The following is a 19,463-nucleotide window of genomic DNA, read 5'->3' as shown; positions in this document are numbered from 1 at the left end:
AGAATATTAAGCAAGAAAAAAAATTTATACTTCCCATGCTACCATCATCAGAATCAATTCTACACAAACCGATGAAATCAGTAGATGCTAGGAAGAATTTTTGGCACATTGAAAATTTGAATGTGAAAACAAGTAATAGCTGGAAGGTTATGAGATTCTGCTACAGCAGTGGTTAATAGCATGCCAATTTATTGCAAAAAAGGCTAGTTTTTGGTCACTTACGTATTGTGGAAAATGCATGCCATTCTGTTTTTCCCAGGGAGAACAATTACATAATGCAATAACACTGGATTAGAACAAGTACTTACACAACATAAAATACATAGAGAGCATTTTAGTTCACAAGTACATTCATTAACTACCTAGAATTCCTTGTATTTCCAGTATCTAATGGAAAAACATCTATACTAAAACACTATCAAGGTTGACAAGGGAAATTTAGTCTTTGGCATCATCACCTTACTTATGTAAGAGTTTACTGATTACAAGTGTCATTAAACTATGAAACCTATCAGTAGTACAAATAGTGCAAAGTTCAGTGCATACCATAAACAGGAATGCATTGTATAATGAATACCACAGAAAAAAAAGCAAGCAGTTAAGAGTTGGTAGTGTAACATCATTATATATTTTAATATCAATAAATTTGTTTTAAGTTTTAAGAAGTTTAAAAACCTTGACAGTGTTTAAGGATTAATAAAAAGGTTAGAAATGTAAAGAAATGTCATAAGCAGCAGTGTATCTAAGTAGTGAATCACATCACCAGCCCTAAATGTTAGTCATTAAAAAGAACCTCTATAAAATACAAATGTTTTAACAAAGTCCTCAAGAGATGATACACCTTACCATATACAACACAGCACCAGATACGGTTTCTTATCAACACATTCTAGACGGTTAGATGCCTGTTACATTTTGACAGTCTAAGGTCAAGTGCTATTTGCAAACTTTACTATTTCATATAGATTAATACTAATTTAATACAAAATAAGAAAATAGTCATTGTATTTCATATCAGCATTCGGATTTATATCATGGTTCATATATTATATCAATGTATGATTCACACCTAGAGGTGTTACAGTGGGAAAAACACTGGATTCAGAGTCAGAAGGGATGGATTTCAATTTAAATCTGCTTCTGAGCTGCTTTCCACTTGAGGGGAAAAAAAAATTACTTTACACTTACAGTTGGGACAATAGTTGCTCCCAAGAGTGCACTAATTATAGTCAGGATAGTGTGTGTGTGTGTGTGTGTGTGTGTGTGTGTGTAAAATGTAAACTATTTAAAATGTAAGGTTTTATTATTGGTGATGGTAGTGACCACTACCAGGAAAAAAGTTGTCAGGATAGTGTGTGTGTGTGTGTGTGTGTGTGTGTGAGTGTGTAAAGTGTAAACTATTTAAAATGTAAGGTTTTATTATTGGTGATGGTAGTGACCACTACCAGGAAAAAAGTTGTTTAGTCGTTAAGTCACGTCGAACTCTTTAGAGCCCATCAGGTTCCTCTGTCCATGGGACTTCCCAGGCAAGAATACTAGAGTGGGTTGCCATTTCCTTCTCCAGGAGAATCTTCCTGACCCAGGGATCAAACCCGTTACCTCCTGCATTGGCAGGTAGATTCTTACTGCTGAGCCATCAGGGAAGCCCAGAGAAAAAGTACTGATTTTAAAAGGTGGCTAAATTTTAATATTATTTTCCACTAATGAAGACTGAGATTAACAAAACTCTCTAGATAATGTCATGGAAAACTTTAATAGCACACTATTTTTAGCTCAGCCCTATATGTAATTTTTACAATTAACCCAAGGAAAACAGCAAAACAGCACAATGCTCTGGAAGAGATTTAATAACAAAAGTGGCTATGACAAAGATATGAGGGTCTCTAACAACAGAAAGGACACAGTGTGTAGCTTGCATAATCAAAATGCTGCTTATTAGCCCAAGTTTGCAAGAAAGCACGTTTCAACTTTTCTCAAGAAAAAACTGGTTTTCTCTGACCCAGGAAGACATACTGGGCTGGTGAAACAGTAGCTGACCAGGGGTAGTGGTGCAGCCACAGACTACTCCGGGACGACCAGACCTTACGGTGATTAAGACCATCAGGACTCCTGCAGTATGGGATGCTAGCTCGATGGTCCTCCCTGGGACGACCATGCCTTACGGTGATTAAGACCATCAGGACTCCTGCAGTATGGGATGCTAGCTCGATGGTCCTCCCTGGGACGACCATGCCTTACGGTGACTAAGACCATCAGGACTTCTGCAGTATGAGATGCTAGCCCGATGGTCCTCCCTGGAGGCTCAGACAGTGAAGCATCTGCCTGCAATGCAGGACACCTGGGTTCCATCTTTGGGTTGGGAAGATCCCCTGGAGAAGGAAATGGCAACCCTCTCTAGTATTCTTGCCTGGAGAATACCATGGATGGTAATTATCATACAATTAATTTTCATTATTCATAGATTCTGTATTTGCACATTTGCTGCAAAATAAAATTTATTTGTAATCCCCAAATCAGTACTTGTGAAACTTTTGAAGTCTTTCATATACATGTGCAAAGTGGTGAAAAATTTGTCACTGGATACATCTGGTTCTGACAGGAAGATAACCAGAGGATGGAGAACTAGGGAACAGTGTGGTATACTTGAAGAAGCTCTGACTCAGGGGCCAGCTGGGTAGGTCTAGAGTTTCAACTCGGGTACCAATTAGCGGGGTGGTCAACTTAACACCTCTGAATCTCCTTTTCTCTTTTATAAAATAAAAGAATATATCATCTACTAGAATAAATTTATCTAGGATTTAAGATTATAATCTACGTGAGATGTGTGTGTGTGTATACATAAACAGCTGAAATATACTTGCTTGGTTTTTGTTAATACTGTCACCTCATTTTTATAGCTGATTCTCCTTATTTCCTGCACTTAAGGTTCAAAAGACCCTGATGCTGGGAAAGACTGAAGGCGGGAGAAGAAGGGGACGACAGAGGATGAGATGGTTGGATGGTATCACCGACTCAATGGACATGAGTTTGAGTAAACTCCGGGAGTTGGTGATGGACAGGGAGGCCTGATGTACTACAGTCCGTGGGGTCACAAAGAGTCAGACACGACTGAGCAACTGAACTGAAGGTTCTTAAAGTCACCAGAACACTAAATTAGTAAACACTGAGCCATTGTTAGGGGAAACACAAGTATGTGTGTGAAATCAGCAACTGATTCAGTGTTATTTGTTTAAATAAACAACAGATTTGAATAGCAGTAGAGAATAATGATTAAAAACATAGCCTCTAAGGTAACGCTGCCTGAGTTCTAAAAACCTAACCCATCTTTTTTATTTGGGCTTATTACTTAATAATCCTATGTTTCCATTTCCTCATCTGTAAAATGGGGTAATAATAGTTACTATCATGTAAGGTTAATTTGAGGATTATATAAAACAAAACCACATATTATTTGTTAGAATGATGCCTGGCACAAAATAACCCTTAAGTAAACGTTAGCTACAAAAATGTACCTGGCAAATACTGTCAACCCAGCTTCCTTTAGAAGCTGAATAAAAGAAATAAAAATTACTTTTGTTTCTTAAATTTTATAACATTTGCACTTATGCTTTATCACTGCTTTAAACACATTGTCACGGTACGTATTAACCTAAATTATTCCTGTTAGTATATCATGAGATTTTCCAACTCACCATTGTTGCAGCATTCCACGCGGTTGTTGGTGCAACCTTTGGTTGCCAGTTAGATCCTCCAGTTAGCTTCTTTTCACCTGGCTGACTCCAATTTACATCACTTTAAATAAATACAAGTGAGATATAAATGTCTGTAATTATGAAGTTTCTTTACTATAAATTTAGATTGAACAGAGCATTTAAGATGCAGATGACGCTTATACACATACTTTCTTGAGATAAAAGCCAAGCCAACCTCTAGACGGCACATGGGAAAAAAAAATACAAATTTAACACTCACTTCTTAGTGGTTCCATTTCCAATGCCAAGATCTAGGACAGGAGAAAAAGAAAGCATTTAAAAACTAGACTCATTTTTATAAAACAACTTATTGTAAAGAAGATGGAAGAATTCAAAAAATACTTACTGCCCACAAGGTTGGCTAAGGATGAATCCAAGTCATCAGATACTAACTTGTTAGGTGGGAGTTTGGCAACGGGAAGACTCTGGTTCTGAGAGGCCACTGTTGGTTTGAGAAGTCCACCTAGTTCATCAAAGCCTTAAAGTTACAAACAGATGAAATAGGATTTTGTAAGGAACTTTATAGAGCTACAGCTTTCTAAAGGAGGTCTCTGTCTTTTCTCCTTGTTTGTTTAATGGAAGACTCCTCTAAGAAAATAAACGCTTTTAAGTGGAAAAAAGAGAAATCCACCATTTCAAAGTAAATCGATTGAGGAGGCTGTGTGTACTTTGGCACAGCTCATTTGTCTTACGTCATAACAAAATTATATTAAAGTTAAAGGGAATGAAGAAAGAAGCATCCAAAACTGGGATAAGGAGATGGAATTAATCCTCTCCCTCAGCTGATAAAGTCTTCTGAAGACTCAGTCACACTTGAAGAAATATAAGTAAAAAAATACATCTCTGAAAAAATGTTTAAGAAATTATACTTTATAGACCTTTTTATACTCTTCAAAGTGAAGAATGTAAAGTATATGTAAAACAGTACATTAGAATCAAGTGAAAATGAACCACTAGCTTATCTCTTTTCTTCTGTCTAAAAACAGCCTAAATTAAACCTAAGAAATAGCTAAACTGCGCTCTAATTGCACAGAATCATGCAGTAAACCAGGACATTGCTTAAAAATAAAACAAAATCCCTTAAGGTTCTCTCCTGAAGGGTGAAAGGTAAAACAAATCCAATCAACCAAGCCACCAATCAACTCAATAGCATAGCCTAGGAATACTAGAGAATTTGAAAAAGAAAGTCACCAAAAATGGGGGCTTATAAAATATGAACTGGTTTCTATATCCTTCATCTGTCCTCCCAGTAAGACAAACTCAAGAGGAAAAAGTTGAATACATCAAAAATCATTGTAAGCCTACCAGTGCACAAAAAAACCTGAATTGCTAGTCTGTACATATTCTTTATAAGCTCGCTTCTTACTTTTGTATAAATACTTATGATAACTATTAGTAACTGCATATTATGAAATTAAGAGCATCTCAGTATGTTTAAATGGTTTGATTTCATTACTACACTTACCACCCTATGATTAAGAACATCATTTAGTGTCAACTTTACACGAATCCAATCTTTACAAACTTCAAATTAACCAGATACTAAATGGAAACCTAGTTCTATAGGTCTATAAAGCTGTCTTAAGACAAATGAACAAGCATACTACAAAATGATTAAAAGAAAAAAAAAAGCCCCTGCACCCATAGCTCTGATATTTAATTATTCCAGCTGTTCACTATACAGACTATTTCAATAAGTCAAGGTACCACAGGTAATACTTTCCTAGTTTTCAAAAAAGCCAATTTCATTTCAGTAAAACTTATAGTGAGTAAAAGGCAGAGCATTCTACACATGGTCACTAGTAATTGAGAACTCTAAGGAAAATCTCTTTTTTCTCTTAACAGCTCTGGGAGAAACAGAATCTTCCCAGATTCAAAACTGCCACTAAGAAAAGAATAAAGGCTAATAGTCACTTGAAATTTTCTTCCAGTTTTTGGGGGAGGAGGAACAACTTCTTTGGCTATCCTAATTCCATCTATTTACACATGTTAAAAGTACCATTACCTGCCCCTACATAGACTCTAAACTAGAACACTAGGGTAAAGGTAATAAAGTAATTTTTTCTTACCCCCAGAATCTACAGTAACGTTGGTAGATTTATTTCCAAACACAGATTCAAAGTCAACATTAAGGCCAGCTGAAGGATGTGGCTGTGCAACTGGAGAAGGAGTAAACCCTAAAAGAAACCAAAATGGAAGAAGCTCAATCTTTAATAATTCTACATTTATAGATATCTAATAATGATGACAATAGAATGGAAAAAGCCCTAAATTCCCACAGCAAAAAACAAAGCCAACCCTTCAAGCAAAATGTTTCCTAGACTATCACATTTCTTTGTGGTGATTACATTTTCCAAAACAACATCACCCCACTGACTAAGAAAATAAAAGAGTAAGTAAAGTTGAATTACTAGTTTGTTTCATTACAAAATAACATTTTTGCTTATTTTTTATCTTAAACTTTTATGCTAATGATCTTATAAAAAACCAAACACATTGAAAATTCTAGGATCTTGTATGAACCCAAAATTTAAAGGATCTTCTGGGAATAAAATAAGAGTTCTGTGGTGTTAAAAAAAAAAACAAAACTTAGTATCCCAAAAAGTCTTTCTCCCTCTGCCTACTCACCTTCCATATTTCTCGCCTTCCTTCCTTCAATGGTTAATCAAAAGCTATACGGTTTAAGTTCATTTGCAAAGTAACAGGATTCTTAAAAGTTATAACCCACTAATTCTTATGAACCCCCTGTGTTCAGATGTTTTTTGAATATTAAAAAAAAAAAAAAAAGACTATTTTCAACTACCTTCTAAGTTCAACTTAACTACTTCCAAAAGTGGGGCTGCCACATATGTAATCAAATATACTGATTTAACTAACTATGCTGAAACACAAGAACATAAAGGGAAAATTTATTCTCTCCTGTCAATGTTACACTGATGCTAGTGGCATTCAGCCAAGACATCAAGTTTATGCTGAAACCAGGTAATGCTGAGGTAAATGTAAGATTTTCAGTTGTGTGAAGTTTTATTTTTGTGAAGTGAGGCTCTGAATTTCTACAGGCTAACTAGAAGAATTAAAATCATCTAGACCTATTATGGCTGTCACATGACTTGAGGAGCTTTCAATCACTGAGTATATATTCAAGTAGAGAACAACCTAGCAAAGATCACAAAGAAGGAATTCTTTTACTTGCGGAAGGCTGGAATAAATGGCTATAATAAATTCCTTCCTTGAGGAAGGAATTCTCTTCCATCTCTAAATTTTATAAACTCATAATGTTAAAAAGTTTTAAATGTCTGGTATTAGAAGATTAATAACTATAGTAGAGAGAAATTAAATTTTTGAGCCCTAAACATAGACCCTTTCTTCCTGTCCCTTCTTTCTGCTAAGGGCAATTTCAGTCTGTAAGAATCTCACATTGAACTCTTAATGTACATGACCAGGATATAAGGAAGTATAACAATGTTGTACTAAAAAGACTGATCTTAAAGAAAAAAGTAAAAATTAGGACAAGATTTGGTAAGAAGTTCAAGAAGGTCCTCAAAGTCAGAGAAACCAGAAAGGACTAATTTTTTATTAACAGTGACTCACACAAGCTGGTATACATCAAGGATACTACTGTAAAAGTAGTATTTTATATCAGAGTATGAATATTCTGTAGAGGCAAAGATTTTTAAATGTACAACTTTGATCTTATCCCATAATCATTTAGCCCTTAAAATACTCTTAACTCAAAGACACTAACCATACAATGAGAATACAATACTATCAAAATATAATTACACATACTGATTTAACAGCTCTCTGAAGTATACAAACTGTTTAAGAAATACACCACAGGCTTGCCAGTTCATCTCAAAGCTCCTCACAAAAGCAACAGATGCATCTACTCAAGAAAGACAAAAATCTATCATGCTTTATAATTATATCCCCATGCTACACCATTAGTGTAAGAAGCTTACAGTGTTCTTTAAATCCTGGAAACAATATCTGAGCTATAGTATCATTTAATAAGAAAACAAAGGGAACAATAATTTGTAACTAGGAGAGTATATCAAATTTCTATTTTCCTCTGATATCCTGTCCCCAATTCTTTCTAGAATTTTGCTGATATCAGAGATGAGCCTATCCTTCATAATAACACAAAAACAACTTCATTACTTTCTGTAAAGAGAGGAGCCATCTCCTGAGGTCCCTAGGGGCACCAATCTGTGAAATTATGATGTTACTGCCTAAAAGTATAAAAGAGTTGAAAACATACGAAGTAATCCAGAGCTAGTACCTCAAATTTTAACAGCTTTGACTAGCAGAGGAAAAAAGTAAAAGGGAAATTCTTAATAAATTATAATAAGTGATTAGATTGTCAACCTTTAATTTTTAAAAGTGACTTAAAGCAATGTTATAAAATATCACCATTTCAAAAGAGAGGATTTAGGGATCCCCTGCAAAAGATGAACAGGCTCACCAAGTTAAGGTTAACTTAATGAAAACTGAATTGCCTAACTCTTTCACTTCGCAAAACCCAGTGAAAAGTCTGTCACTGGCCACTTCACAGATTAACACTTTTTAATACTGCACTGTAGGAACAACCTCAAGAGGAAAATAATAAGCTGACTGAAAGGTACAAAATGAACAAGTGTTGGGGACAGAAAGGCATTCCAAACACCTCTGAGAAAAACTGGCTGGGTTGTTAATAGATTTTGGTGGTAGTTCAGTAATAAATAGGCCTCATACTTTTTTGAGAAAATAACTCTACTATTCATTAAACCAAGTTTTTTTTCTGTAACTTACCAACTCATTTTAAGGAAAACAACAAAACAAAATCCCTCTTGCATAAACAAACTAATACATTTTAGAGATTATTGTTACCTACCTCCAAATAAACCAGCTACAGTAGAAGGCTCATGGCACATAAGGGTAGTATTACGATAAGCTTGAGTGCCACAAAAAGTATCTGACAAGGCATATAAGGGAGGAAAAGAAAGGATAGGAAAAAGAGAGAAAAGTGAGAAAGTGAGGAGGGACAGCTAAGAGCGGAATGGAGTAATTAAAAGCAAAAACAGGAACAAACAAAAACAAAAGAGAAAACAGAGGAGTCCAAGCCCTTGGTGTTCTTTAATTTACAACTTACTTAAAAAAAAAAAGCACTTAAGGCTCCATTATGAGTACTATATTTAAAACATATATATAAATAATATTCACAACAAATTTTTAAAAATAACCAACACTGCATATCTTTAGAAGAAAGAACATGAACCAGTTGGCTTATTAGCCAATAGTAACAAGTCTTCTAATGTCTTCTGCAGATGAGGAAGGAGCCTCAACAAAGTCACAAACATGGCATGGCTGGGACCATGACCCACTCACCTGACTTACACATCCCAGTATCCTTAGGGCTTTAATGAGGGCAAGCTACAAACTACACTGAGAACCTTATCAAATCGAGGTCCTCCTCTGAAAGATCTGGAAGGTATCTACGTATCTAACTGTCTGATTTTTCCTGGTCATGCTTAACTCTGCAGAGCAGGAGTTGGCAAACTACAGCCTGTGGCCTATTTTTATATGGCATGAGAGCTAAAAATGGTTTTTACATGTTGAAAGGGTTTAAAAAAAGAAAAGAAAAGATGATGACTCAGAGGTTTTATGCATCATATAAAAACCTACAGTATTTATTACCTGGCTCTTTACACTAGGTTTCCTGATCACTATTCTAGAGCAGCACGATCCGACAGAGCTTTCTAGTAACAGAACTGCTTTCTAAACCCGCACAATATGCAGGGATGTGCGTACAGTGCGTTATGGCAGCCGCCGCGCCACTGAAGAGTGGGACTGGGGACAGTACAAGTGAGGAAGAAAAATTTTAATTGTATTTACCGTTTAATTTTAATAAATCAAGCTTTAAAGGATGACCTGTGGCTAATTAGATGATGCAGCATAAGGAATGACACACCTTGGGTGGTCCTTTCATGCTCTTACTACTGAGTAAGAAACTACTGGAATTTTTATTACACAACTGTACTTCTTAGGAACTTTCAACTGGCACTGAAAGACTTACTAAAAGGCCTCTTCTACGACAGGCATCAACAAACTATAGCTGCTTGTCTTTGTAAATAAAGTTTTATTGGAACACAGCTAAGCTCATGTGTTTGTGTCTTGTCTATAACTGTTTCCATGCTATGTCAAGGTTCAGCAGCTGTGAAAAAGACTGTGTGGTTCACAAGCCAAAAATATTTACAATCTAACAACCTTTTAAGAGACAGTTTGCTGACCCCTACTCTAGATTAATGCTTAATTGGTTGATATCAGTGGTTTTTAATTTCCCCTTCTGCACTCACTTTCATTAAAAAAAAAAAGTAACAGTAAGTTTTAGAAAGAAAGAGTATTTAACAATACTCTGTAACAATACAAAGATAAAGTATTTAACAGTAAGTTAAGTCCCCTTGTCTTCAGGGGACACAGATGTGACATCCTGAAGACCATGCACTGCTCTGACTTAAAAAATGGAAATATATAGCCCAAATCAAAATCATTATCTCCTTCATATTTTCAAACTAAGGGATCAGACTTAAAAAGATACAGTCATATTTACTAAATACATACCATGCATATTCAGCAAATATGAAGAAAAGATACAACCTGTAAAAGACTATCAATAGAACCACTCCAAAGATAACTCTTGTTACCCCTTATTACCAAGCAAAAAGGTACACCATCTGACGTATTTCTAAGAGTAACAAAATGTATAATGTAGTTTCAGTTGCTTTTAATCTAATTTTTAAATGTATGATAATATAATAAAGGAATTACATCCACCAAATAGTACGCTTTAGAACTATTAGACTAATTATGTAATTAGAGCACCTGCCTTGAAACTTTCTCCAATCTCCAACTACTGCTTTCAAGTCACGTTCCCTTCTTCTCTCTCAGATATAGCTAACACAATATTCAGAATGTGGCCTCATGCTCTATCTAGGGTACATAGATGACTTTATGCATGCTGCTTCAATCAAAGATTTAAATTTGTGTCACTTTATGCTGTATCTGTGAACTGAATAAAAGCACTTTCACTATCTTTTAAGTGGATTTAGCATCATTTTAGCAGGATTCAAAAACATTTATTTCAGTTTAGGATATATTTAAAAACTTACTCTTCCTGGTATAACTTTGGTATGAAATTTTGCTTTTTTTAAATAGATTTTATATCACAGTTAAAGTTATTCAGTCAAGTTGCTTTTCATTTCCTATCTTCATTTACCTCCAGGCTAACAATAAAGTGAGACCCTTAAGATTAGACAGAGGGTATGTATAGGTTTTAGACAATATAAAATTATTCTACCATTATTTGAAATTAAAAAGGGGAAAAAAGATTAAGAAAGCTACTAAGGGTGATAACCACCCTCTCTCTCAAACAGAAAGGGAAAAATTAAGCACATATAAACATGTAAGTAAGTTCAAGAGATGTCACTCTTCAACCAACTCTAATAACCAACTCTCTGAACTAATAAACAGGATGTAGCATGTGATGCTACAATATGACAGAAAACAAAACAAAATTCAATTTCAAAGGAAATTTTCTTTCCTAAAAACTTGCATCAAATAAAATCAGGGATACTAGTGTTAAAAAAACCTCACTACACTATTGCGTTTATTTTAAAGTTTGGTATTAAAATCCAAAGTAATTATTGCAGTGCTTTAAAAATAATGGATACATTAAAAAATACTTAGGCAGTATAAACATTAATTGGAAAGAAAGGTTAAATGGTACTTTACCAACAAACATTTCATGAGTAGGTGTCCTAGTAGTAAAAGTGGATACATCTGAAGAAATAGGAAGGTGAACATCACCACTACTTTTTGTGAGGAAAGGATTTAAGCTTGGAATGGCATCATCAACAGCATCTACAGTAGCAGAGAAAGGATCTGTGCAGTCCAAGTGCATTACAGCAAAATGAAGAAAGGAAGTAAATTAATTAGTATTGTAATTAGTCAAAAGAGGCAAAGTGAAAAGTAGTAGCTATTATCATTATTAATCCAAATGCAAATGATCAAATCTAATCACCAAGATGGAAGAAATGCATTTAACATATTTTGAAATGAACCCTCAGAAAAAAATACTTTTTGTGTCCATAACAGCAGCAGCATGCTAAGGATGGATCTGCTCTACAACATCAGAAAGACAACAGTCAGGTAATTTAAAAAGAGAATAACAGCAAAATGCTTCTATAAATGAGCCATCTAACCTGAACTGTGTTCCCGCCCAAGAGGGGAGTGTGTTGGCTCTGGTGGCACAGCGATGCACTTAAATAACTGATATAAATAACTGATACGTGTATGGAGTAAGTTGTGCTTCAAAAAGCCGAAAGGGATTAGGAGTTCCTAACATGCCCACATAACTCTTGTACAGGTTCAGATGTAGGAAACAAAATAATAAAGATGAAGCAAATGTCTAATGATGGAAAAAGAAATTTTGGAAAAATTAAGAACAGAGACAAAAGACTGGCCATGTTGTAGACTGGGATTAGCTTTGAAGGCCTGGCTGTTAAGTTTTAAAGCCTAAATGATTTGGCAGGAATAAAAAATGTACTGTTCCCTACTAGAATGTATCAAATACATACTACATATCAAGTCCTACAATTGAAGTTATTTTAGAACCACATATTTACTGTATCTATTCCTCATTCAAGGTAACCAACATTGTAATGACTGAAAGCCATTTATCATTCCTTAAGTATGGGGAGAAGCAAAAAAATAAAGAGCAGCAAAAATAAACTGTCATAGTTTTATCTAGCACAACTAAAAATGAAAGGTACTCCTGTACTCCAACCAGTAGCCTATTTTTGTGTATTATGGTTTGTGGTCCTAACTTAAGAATACAGTATTCAGCACTATGAATCTACTCTAAGACTGTAAGGCAGAACAGTAAGGAGAATATGGCCAAAGGAACAGCTTCTGTGTCACAATACAGGCACACTTTATCCTTCAAGTCAATAAACCGAAAGCTAGTGCTCTGCAAATCCTGCAACTGTAGCTTCAAAAAGAAAAATATCAAAATAAAATTGAGGTCACTGTATGACGTCTTACAAACATACCAAAACTCACTGATATACTATCCTAACTCAAATGATTATAAAACATCTTTCCCATCCCTCCAACTCCTCAATAAACGGAAAAATGGGGGGAAAGAATCAGAAAAAATAATCCAGAAACAAAAAGTAGAAAAGAGTCAGAAGATGCACTTTTTGTACTAAAATACAAATGCAATGATGACCACTCTAACTCTTTCTTGTATAAGAAAGGAGCTGCATTAAGTTTAGAGTTGATCAGTTCAGTTGAAAGTATTAATACTACTCTGAAATATCTGATAGTGGCATGGAGTTTTTAAAGTACATCATACTTTGTTGGACAAGTAACACAAAACCTCTCTCTAGTTATCCATGCAGAAGCAGCCATGAGAGAAGTCATTCAAAATGAGTATACAGATGTTTACAACAGATTCATTAGGTTTATGAGAAAAGACATGTTTGGAAAAAGTTACTAGTTAACTGCTACTCTGTTGACTGATACTTTTTACTTACGCACTTAATATCAATCATTTCCTATTATATGAAACATCCTAAAGAAGAGTATGCAGAAAAATGTAAGTGCATCTGTATATTTAGATCAATCAGACAATAAGAAAAACAAGCTTTTAATCTACCTTGACAAAACTACTATGGTATAGTATATTAACTATATATACTATATAACTATATAGTATATCATTTAGATTTAATTATACCATAAAAATTAATTCAAATTCATTAAAGATAAAAAAAAATAGTAATAACGTTCCAGCTATTCCAACTTCATCAGCCTGGCAACTCTAAAATTCTGTATATTTTTATTAATACTTTTTCCTATAATTTTTATCATTATTCACTTGAAAGTTTAATTTTATGTAGAAAAATAATCCAGAAAGTTAAAATAAAGATTAAAATAGTACCAGTCATTTTTTTAGTGTTGAGATAAATATCTGATATCTACATTTGAACACAGAAAATTGAGTGTTTTCATAATGTGTTTTTAATGAGTGTTTTCATAATGTGTGTTTTATGCCAGCTGAGACAGAAATGAATTAAACTTAAGAATGGGTTATTCTTTTTTGCCTGAAATAAATTTTGAAATCTTGCTTAAAATATACAACAGTGTAATAAGCTGAAAATAATGTGTATCTCTAGATTTGCTGTAACTCAGTTTTTAAGGTGGTAAAAACTGAAATCTCAGCTATTAGTATTCAATAGCGATTGCGTGTTTCGACTCCAGACCATTTCTTGAAAAATCAAAGGCTCATTAATAATGCAATGAAAGAAACAAGCGGGCTTGTGTTCTCTTCAACGTTCATTTTTAGGTACAATCTTACTTACATACCTCTCATATAAACAGGCAAATCTTACTTCCTCTTAACTCTGTGTATCACTAACCTAGCTGTGATTGGAAATACACATCATTTCTGTGTTGCTTATGATAGGAACTAAATTAAATACCAAATCTGTTGCTGACATTCATTTTCAGCAAATGAGAGCAACAAAAGCATTATATAACATTTTAGAATTATCAAAAAAATCGAATCTTTTGTTTTGTCACATGCAATAAAAGCATGATACAAAATGCTACATATTTCAAATGTTCAGGTAAATTGGTTAACTTCAAAAAGTACCTTTTGGAATTTACTGTTATGATCAAAGCTTTATATAAAAGACATATTTATCTTAGTAACTTTAATTTTAAAAATAAAGGAAAATATCTTAATCTTAATCTCATGGATATGAACACCACAATGATTAAGTATAAAGAGTTCTTAGCTTAAAATACTCTTCGGCTATCTCTTCATGCATAAGTCAAAACTTCAAAGTTATTACCAACTCAGAAGCCAAATACAAGACAAAGTTTCATTTTTCTTAAATTGAGGGGTTTATAGTAAGATCACCATGCTTTCCTCATATTTAACTGTGAGCTTTTGGAAAAACAGTAGTCAACTGCTACTGCCTCTGCTCCCAACTATACCTTATACCTGATAATACTTCTTTTAAAACAATTCTTACAGTGCAACATTTAGATAGCAAGCCTAATGTTAAAATACGGGGGAAATTTTGACGAAAACAGTACATAAACCTAAATAACCTAAAATAGAAAAATAAAACATAATTAAATGTACTCCAACATTCCATCACAAACTGCTATTGGATAATTCTTCTAACAGACTATAAAACAATTTTTACATACTGCAATTACTTAAAATTATTCTCTCACAGTAATAGGCTATCTGCTTTCATATGTGAGCTCAATGATTCCAAACAGAAACTTTGATTTGTCAGTTACAACTGTATCCAGATAAAGCTATCACCCAATTCAGTTTCACTAAAATGTTGTATTAGTTCTCACTAAGTCCTCTGTAAAATTTTTCATCTCTCCAGTAATCCAACTTTTCAGCCTTAATTTTAGAAAAACTATAGCTTGTTTTTTTAAAGGTAAGCAAACTAAAACTGCTTGAATGGTCATGTTAATCCTATTAATAACATTTTTCTAAAGCAATTCACAATAAGCAGGAAATAAGCATGTAAATTTTGCCAGATTAAAAATCCTAAAATTCTAATTATCATTAGGCTATTAAAAAATCCCTTTCTCTTAACCCTAATATGAGGTCTACAGATCATTTAAATAATTCTAAAAAATTCACTGACTTTGAACTAGCTTACTACTTTTAGAAATTACTCCCAGACCTTAAGATTTAGCTCAATTAGTTTTTAAAATAAAGTGACAGCTCACAAAATTAAGTCTAAAAACCTAGTATTTTAGGGTTTTACTATTCCTTCTCCCTGTTCTGTCTTGAACCAGAAATAATCTGCCCCCTAAAAAGGAAAATGTCTACTGACTCAACAAACATTTACAAAGTACCTGCTATATACCAAGAAATGTCCTAGATATCGGGGATAATCACTCAACAAAATATCTTAGAGCTCCTCCCTTTACACATAGTTTATGTTCTATTATATACAATTGAGTCTTAAGAAATAACTGTAAAAAAATCCAAAAACGTTATTAACTCAAATTATTAAAGAAAAAAAGTCTAATATATCATAAAACCCCACTAGAACAATGAATCCCTGCTCTGAGAGGTAAGCCACTCAAGTTAGATTTTACATGTAAGCCAGCACAAAGTTTAAGGTAGCTTACCATTCTACAGTTTTCTAGACAATGTCCTTTCTCAGAATATCTTCCCGTCATAAAATTTTTTTGAGTGTTTGTAAATAATATTTACATAAATACAAACAGAAGTACCAAAACCAAACATAGGAAATGATTTGAAAACATACTAAATGTCTAACTTAAAAACTGACATGCCTCACTCTTCAAAGATGCCGGGTCATGAACATTAATATGTTCACCTTAAGGTAGAAGAACTACTCAAGGGCAGCAAACTTTCCTGTTGGTACTAAGGGAAAATTCTTTGAATACCAAAATCTGAATTAAATGAACATTTTAAATATAAGTAGCAAAAGTCTGTCATGACATTCCTCCACAGAAGATAGTGCACTGCCTGATAATACTACCTGAATTTAACTGGAACTTCATTAGATGAGTTTTCCCCTCTGCAAGTGAATTTTTTTTTTCTATACCAAAAGTAAAATACCCATTACATATTTCTGGGTAATAAAATAGAAATTCAACATTGAAAGAATTATTTCACACTTAAAACATATGGTCCTTCATCTGCATTAAATCTCATTTCATAATTTAACTGAACATATATTCTAAAGTTGTATTTATTAATAAACGAAAATGTCTTCAAGGGGCAAAACAACTTCACTGTCATATTAATATTTTTCAAGTTCTCATGGGTCAAGTGAAAGTAAGTAAATCCCACCACATGGGGAAGGGAGAGGCCTATACAGCATACAAAGTGGGTTCATTAATGCTTACCTCCCCACGTACTTGCTACCTGAGAAGGAGCTGACATTGGAAGTACAGACGGGTGAAAGCTTGGCTGCTGCAAATCAAGCAGATCATTTGGTAGCTTTGATGTGCTAGAAAGATATTTTGAAAATATGATTTATTTATTAGACTTTGTTGCATTAGTCACTCCTCTCACCCATTTCAGTAAATAAAAACATTTTTTTAAAGAGAGAAAAAAGCCCCAGTAATATAAATCTGAAAAGGAAGAACAGTTTCAGCCAAGATAAGAGTTGCACGTCCCTCATATAACAGCATATTTCAAAGGAGACCTGGAAAATGATTTAAGTACCCTATCTTAAGTTTAGAGAAGATTCAAGTAATAATAGCCATTTTGGAAAGAATCAAGGTCTTGCCCAGGAAAAAACTATTCTCTTTATTGAAAAGAACCTAGAACCTAAACAACATAATTCTAAATTATGAAATACATGACAATTAATTTTTCTAAAGAAATGTGTTTCTTAATATTTAAAGGACTCCAATTACATTTTCAGTACCAAAACTCCCACAAAATAAAATACCTATTAACCTTACTTCTATTGCTTCAAATATTAAGCATATCAGTAATACAGAGAAAAAATTATACATGCATATATGATATAAACTTGTAACAGAGCCACCCCATTACACAATGCAACTTACATATATCTTACCACGAGACTTTTACATGATTAAGAAACAACTCAAATAAGATTCCAGTTTCAAAGAATTGAGGCATTATTTGTACCTCAGCATAGTTTATTTTTAACTTACACTTATTCAAAAATAAAAAGTTTTGAAGATGTATCTTTTAGATATAAAACATAGTGTTTTAAGTAGATAAAAATACAAATGTATTTAGTGCTTTGGGGAAAAAAAAAGAGTATGCAGTAAGTGTTACGTAATAGGCTGTAAGATTTGTCCTTGATTATTATTAAAAAAGGTGAAAATGTTGAATGTATTAAGTGAAATAAAAATATTAGATCTTTATCAAACGATTCGTTTTATCCTCAAATATTTAACATTCTTTTCCTTGAATATCCACATCCTCCTACCCTTTTTAGACAGTCTTCTTTTTAAGATCCCTAAGATAAAAACTTAACACTCAATGGGTTTGATGTAATTGAGGATTAAGCAGAGTATTATACAAAAATCAAAACAAACAAAAAGACAAAACTGAAAGAAAGAAAAACACGTAACTAAATACAACATCTACTAAGACTTTTGGGAGCAGGCAGCAGTTGAGTTAGTGAAAGTTACGCTTAACTGTAACAGGAACAGGTAAGTGGAAGGGAAGACCGTTTAAGGATACGCTAATAAACAGCAACAACAAAATTAAAGAAAACAAGCAAGCATCACTCTCCATGTGGCATTTACCATGCTCTAAGCACCATATCCACGGTATTAAACCAGTCAAGCCTAACTAAAGAAAACCAACCCTTAATATTCATTGAAAGGACTGATGCTGAAACTCCCAATACTTTGTCCACATGAGGTGAAGAGCCCAATCAATGGAAAAGACCCTGATGTTGGGAAAGACTGAGGGCAGGAAGAGAAGACAACAGAGGATGTGACGGTTGGGTGACATCACTGACTCCATGGACATGAGTCTGAACAAATTCCAGGTGACAGCAAAGGACAGGGAAGCCTGGTATACTGTAGTTCATGTGGTTGCAAAGAGTCAGACACGACTTAGCAAATGAACAACAAGCACCAAGCTAAACTCTATATTAGTGATCCTACGACCCTGACAGATATGAAAATTCTTGATTCTTACACTACAGCTACTGAACCAGAAACTCTAGAGGTGGGGCTCAGAAATCTGTGATTCTGATGTTAGCTAAGACTGAGAACCATAATCTGCACATTATCTTGTCTGGAAACTGAGATTTTAAAAAAAGAGAGAGATAAGAAATAAACCAGGATTCTTATACTCTAAATCACTTTAAGGTAAAACACAGGAGGGATTTTCAAAAAGTCAGTTATTCTAATTGCCTGAAAATATAATATTTCTATTGTTAAGTAGCTTAAACTAGGCAACCGGATTACTGAGGTTGGGTTGGTAGGGTTCAATACCACAGAAATCTGGCAACTAACTCTTACTGTGTTTCAAGTTACCTATGGGACTAGAAATGAAAAACTTTAAATATCTAATGAAAGAATATTCTGAAATTACACATCATACATACATATCCAAGAGTTATACACAAGGTCTTGAACTATTAGAAACTTCACAAATGTGTATAACTAATAGTTGCTTAATTTTTATTTTTTTACAAGGAAACACTTGCCCAGAAAAAAACCACCACCCTCTAACTGGTATAAATTTATCATTTAGCCATCTTCCACTTTTTAAATATTCAATATAAACTCATCACTCTGTATTTAGATATTATTCACTACCACCGTTTACTACTGCCTTCTTTGTGTGAATTCATGATTATGAAAACCTGGTATCAAATTAAACCTGAAAAGCTCTGCCCAATTGATATAAATCTTTAAACCTAGACATTCAAAGGTAAGCGTTAACCACGCCACCTACCTGTTAGAAGAACTAGGGGTAGAAAATATGTCAATGGCTGGTGCAGTCATTACACTCCCCGCTGAGGTGGACACAGGAGAGGCTGCAGTTGTTAAAGAGGTATGAGGTTTCTTTGCAAGTTCTTTTAGGCGCTGCTCCTGTTGAGAAAGGGCACTACTATAAGGAATCTAGAAACCAGAATGATTTGTAAAGCCTTTGAA

The 19,463-nt window shown here is 34.0% G+C and overlaps 1 protein-coding gene across 15 annotated transcripts in view; it reads right to left on the bottom strand.

The window, feature by feature from the left end:
- PICALM (phosphatidylinositol binding clathrin assembly protein) overlaps positions 1 to 19,463 on the bottom strand; it is a 94,208-nt gene that overhangs the window by 17,885 nt on the left and 56,860 nt on the right. For 2 of the 15 annotated variants that reach the window (XM_070457162.1, XM_070457166.1), the window contains exons 11-19: positions 19,264 to 19,400; positions 16,713 to 16,816; positions 11,523 to 11,672; positions 8,626 to 8,706; positions 5,822 to 5,929; positions 4,099 to 4,230; positions 3,973 to 4,003; positions 3,693 to 3,792; positions 223 to 246 (exon numbers count right to left, since the gene is read on the bottom strand). In XM_070457162.1, coding sequence (XP_070313263.1) covers positions 223 to 246; positions 3,693 to 3,792; positions 3,973 to 4,003; positions 4,099 to 4,230; positions 5,822 to 5,929; positions 8,626 to 8,706; positions 11,523 to 11,672; positions 16,713 to 16,816; positions 19,264 to 19,400 — 867 coding nt within the window. The remainder of the gene's footprint in view (positions 1 to 222; positions 247 to 3,692; positions 3,793 to 3,972; positions 4,004 to 4,098; positions 4,231 to 5,821; positions 5,930 to 8,625; positions 8,707 to 11,522; positions 11,673 to 16,712; positions 16,817 to 19,263; positions 19,401 to 19,463) is intronic. The other 13 variants (XM_070457163.1, XM_070457164.1, XM_070457165.1 and 10 more) reach the window with 13 other exon arrangements.

Source organism: Odocoileus virginianus, chromosome 28 (assembly GCF_023699985.2).
Source record: "Odocoileus virginianus isolate 20LAN1187 ecotype Illinois chromosome 28, Ovbor_1.2, whole genome shotgun sequence".
NCBI lineage: Eukaryota > Metazoa > Chordata > Mammalia > Artiodactyla > Cervidae > Odocoileus > Odocoileus virginianus.
This window is presented reverse-complemented; position numbering and strand designations above follow the sequence as displayed.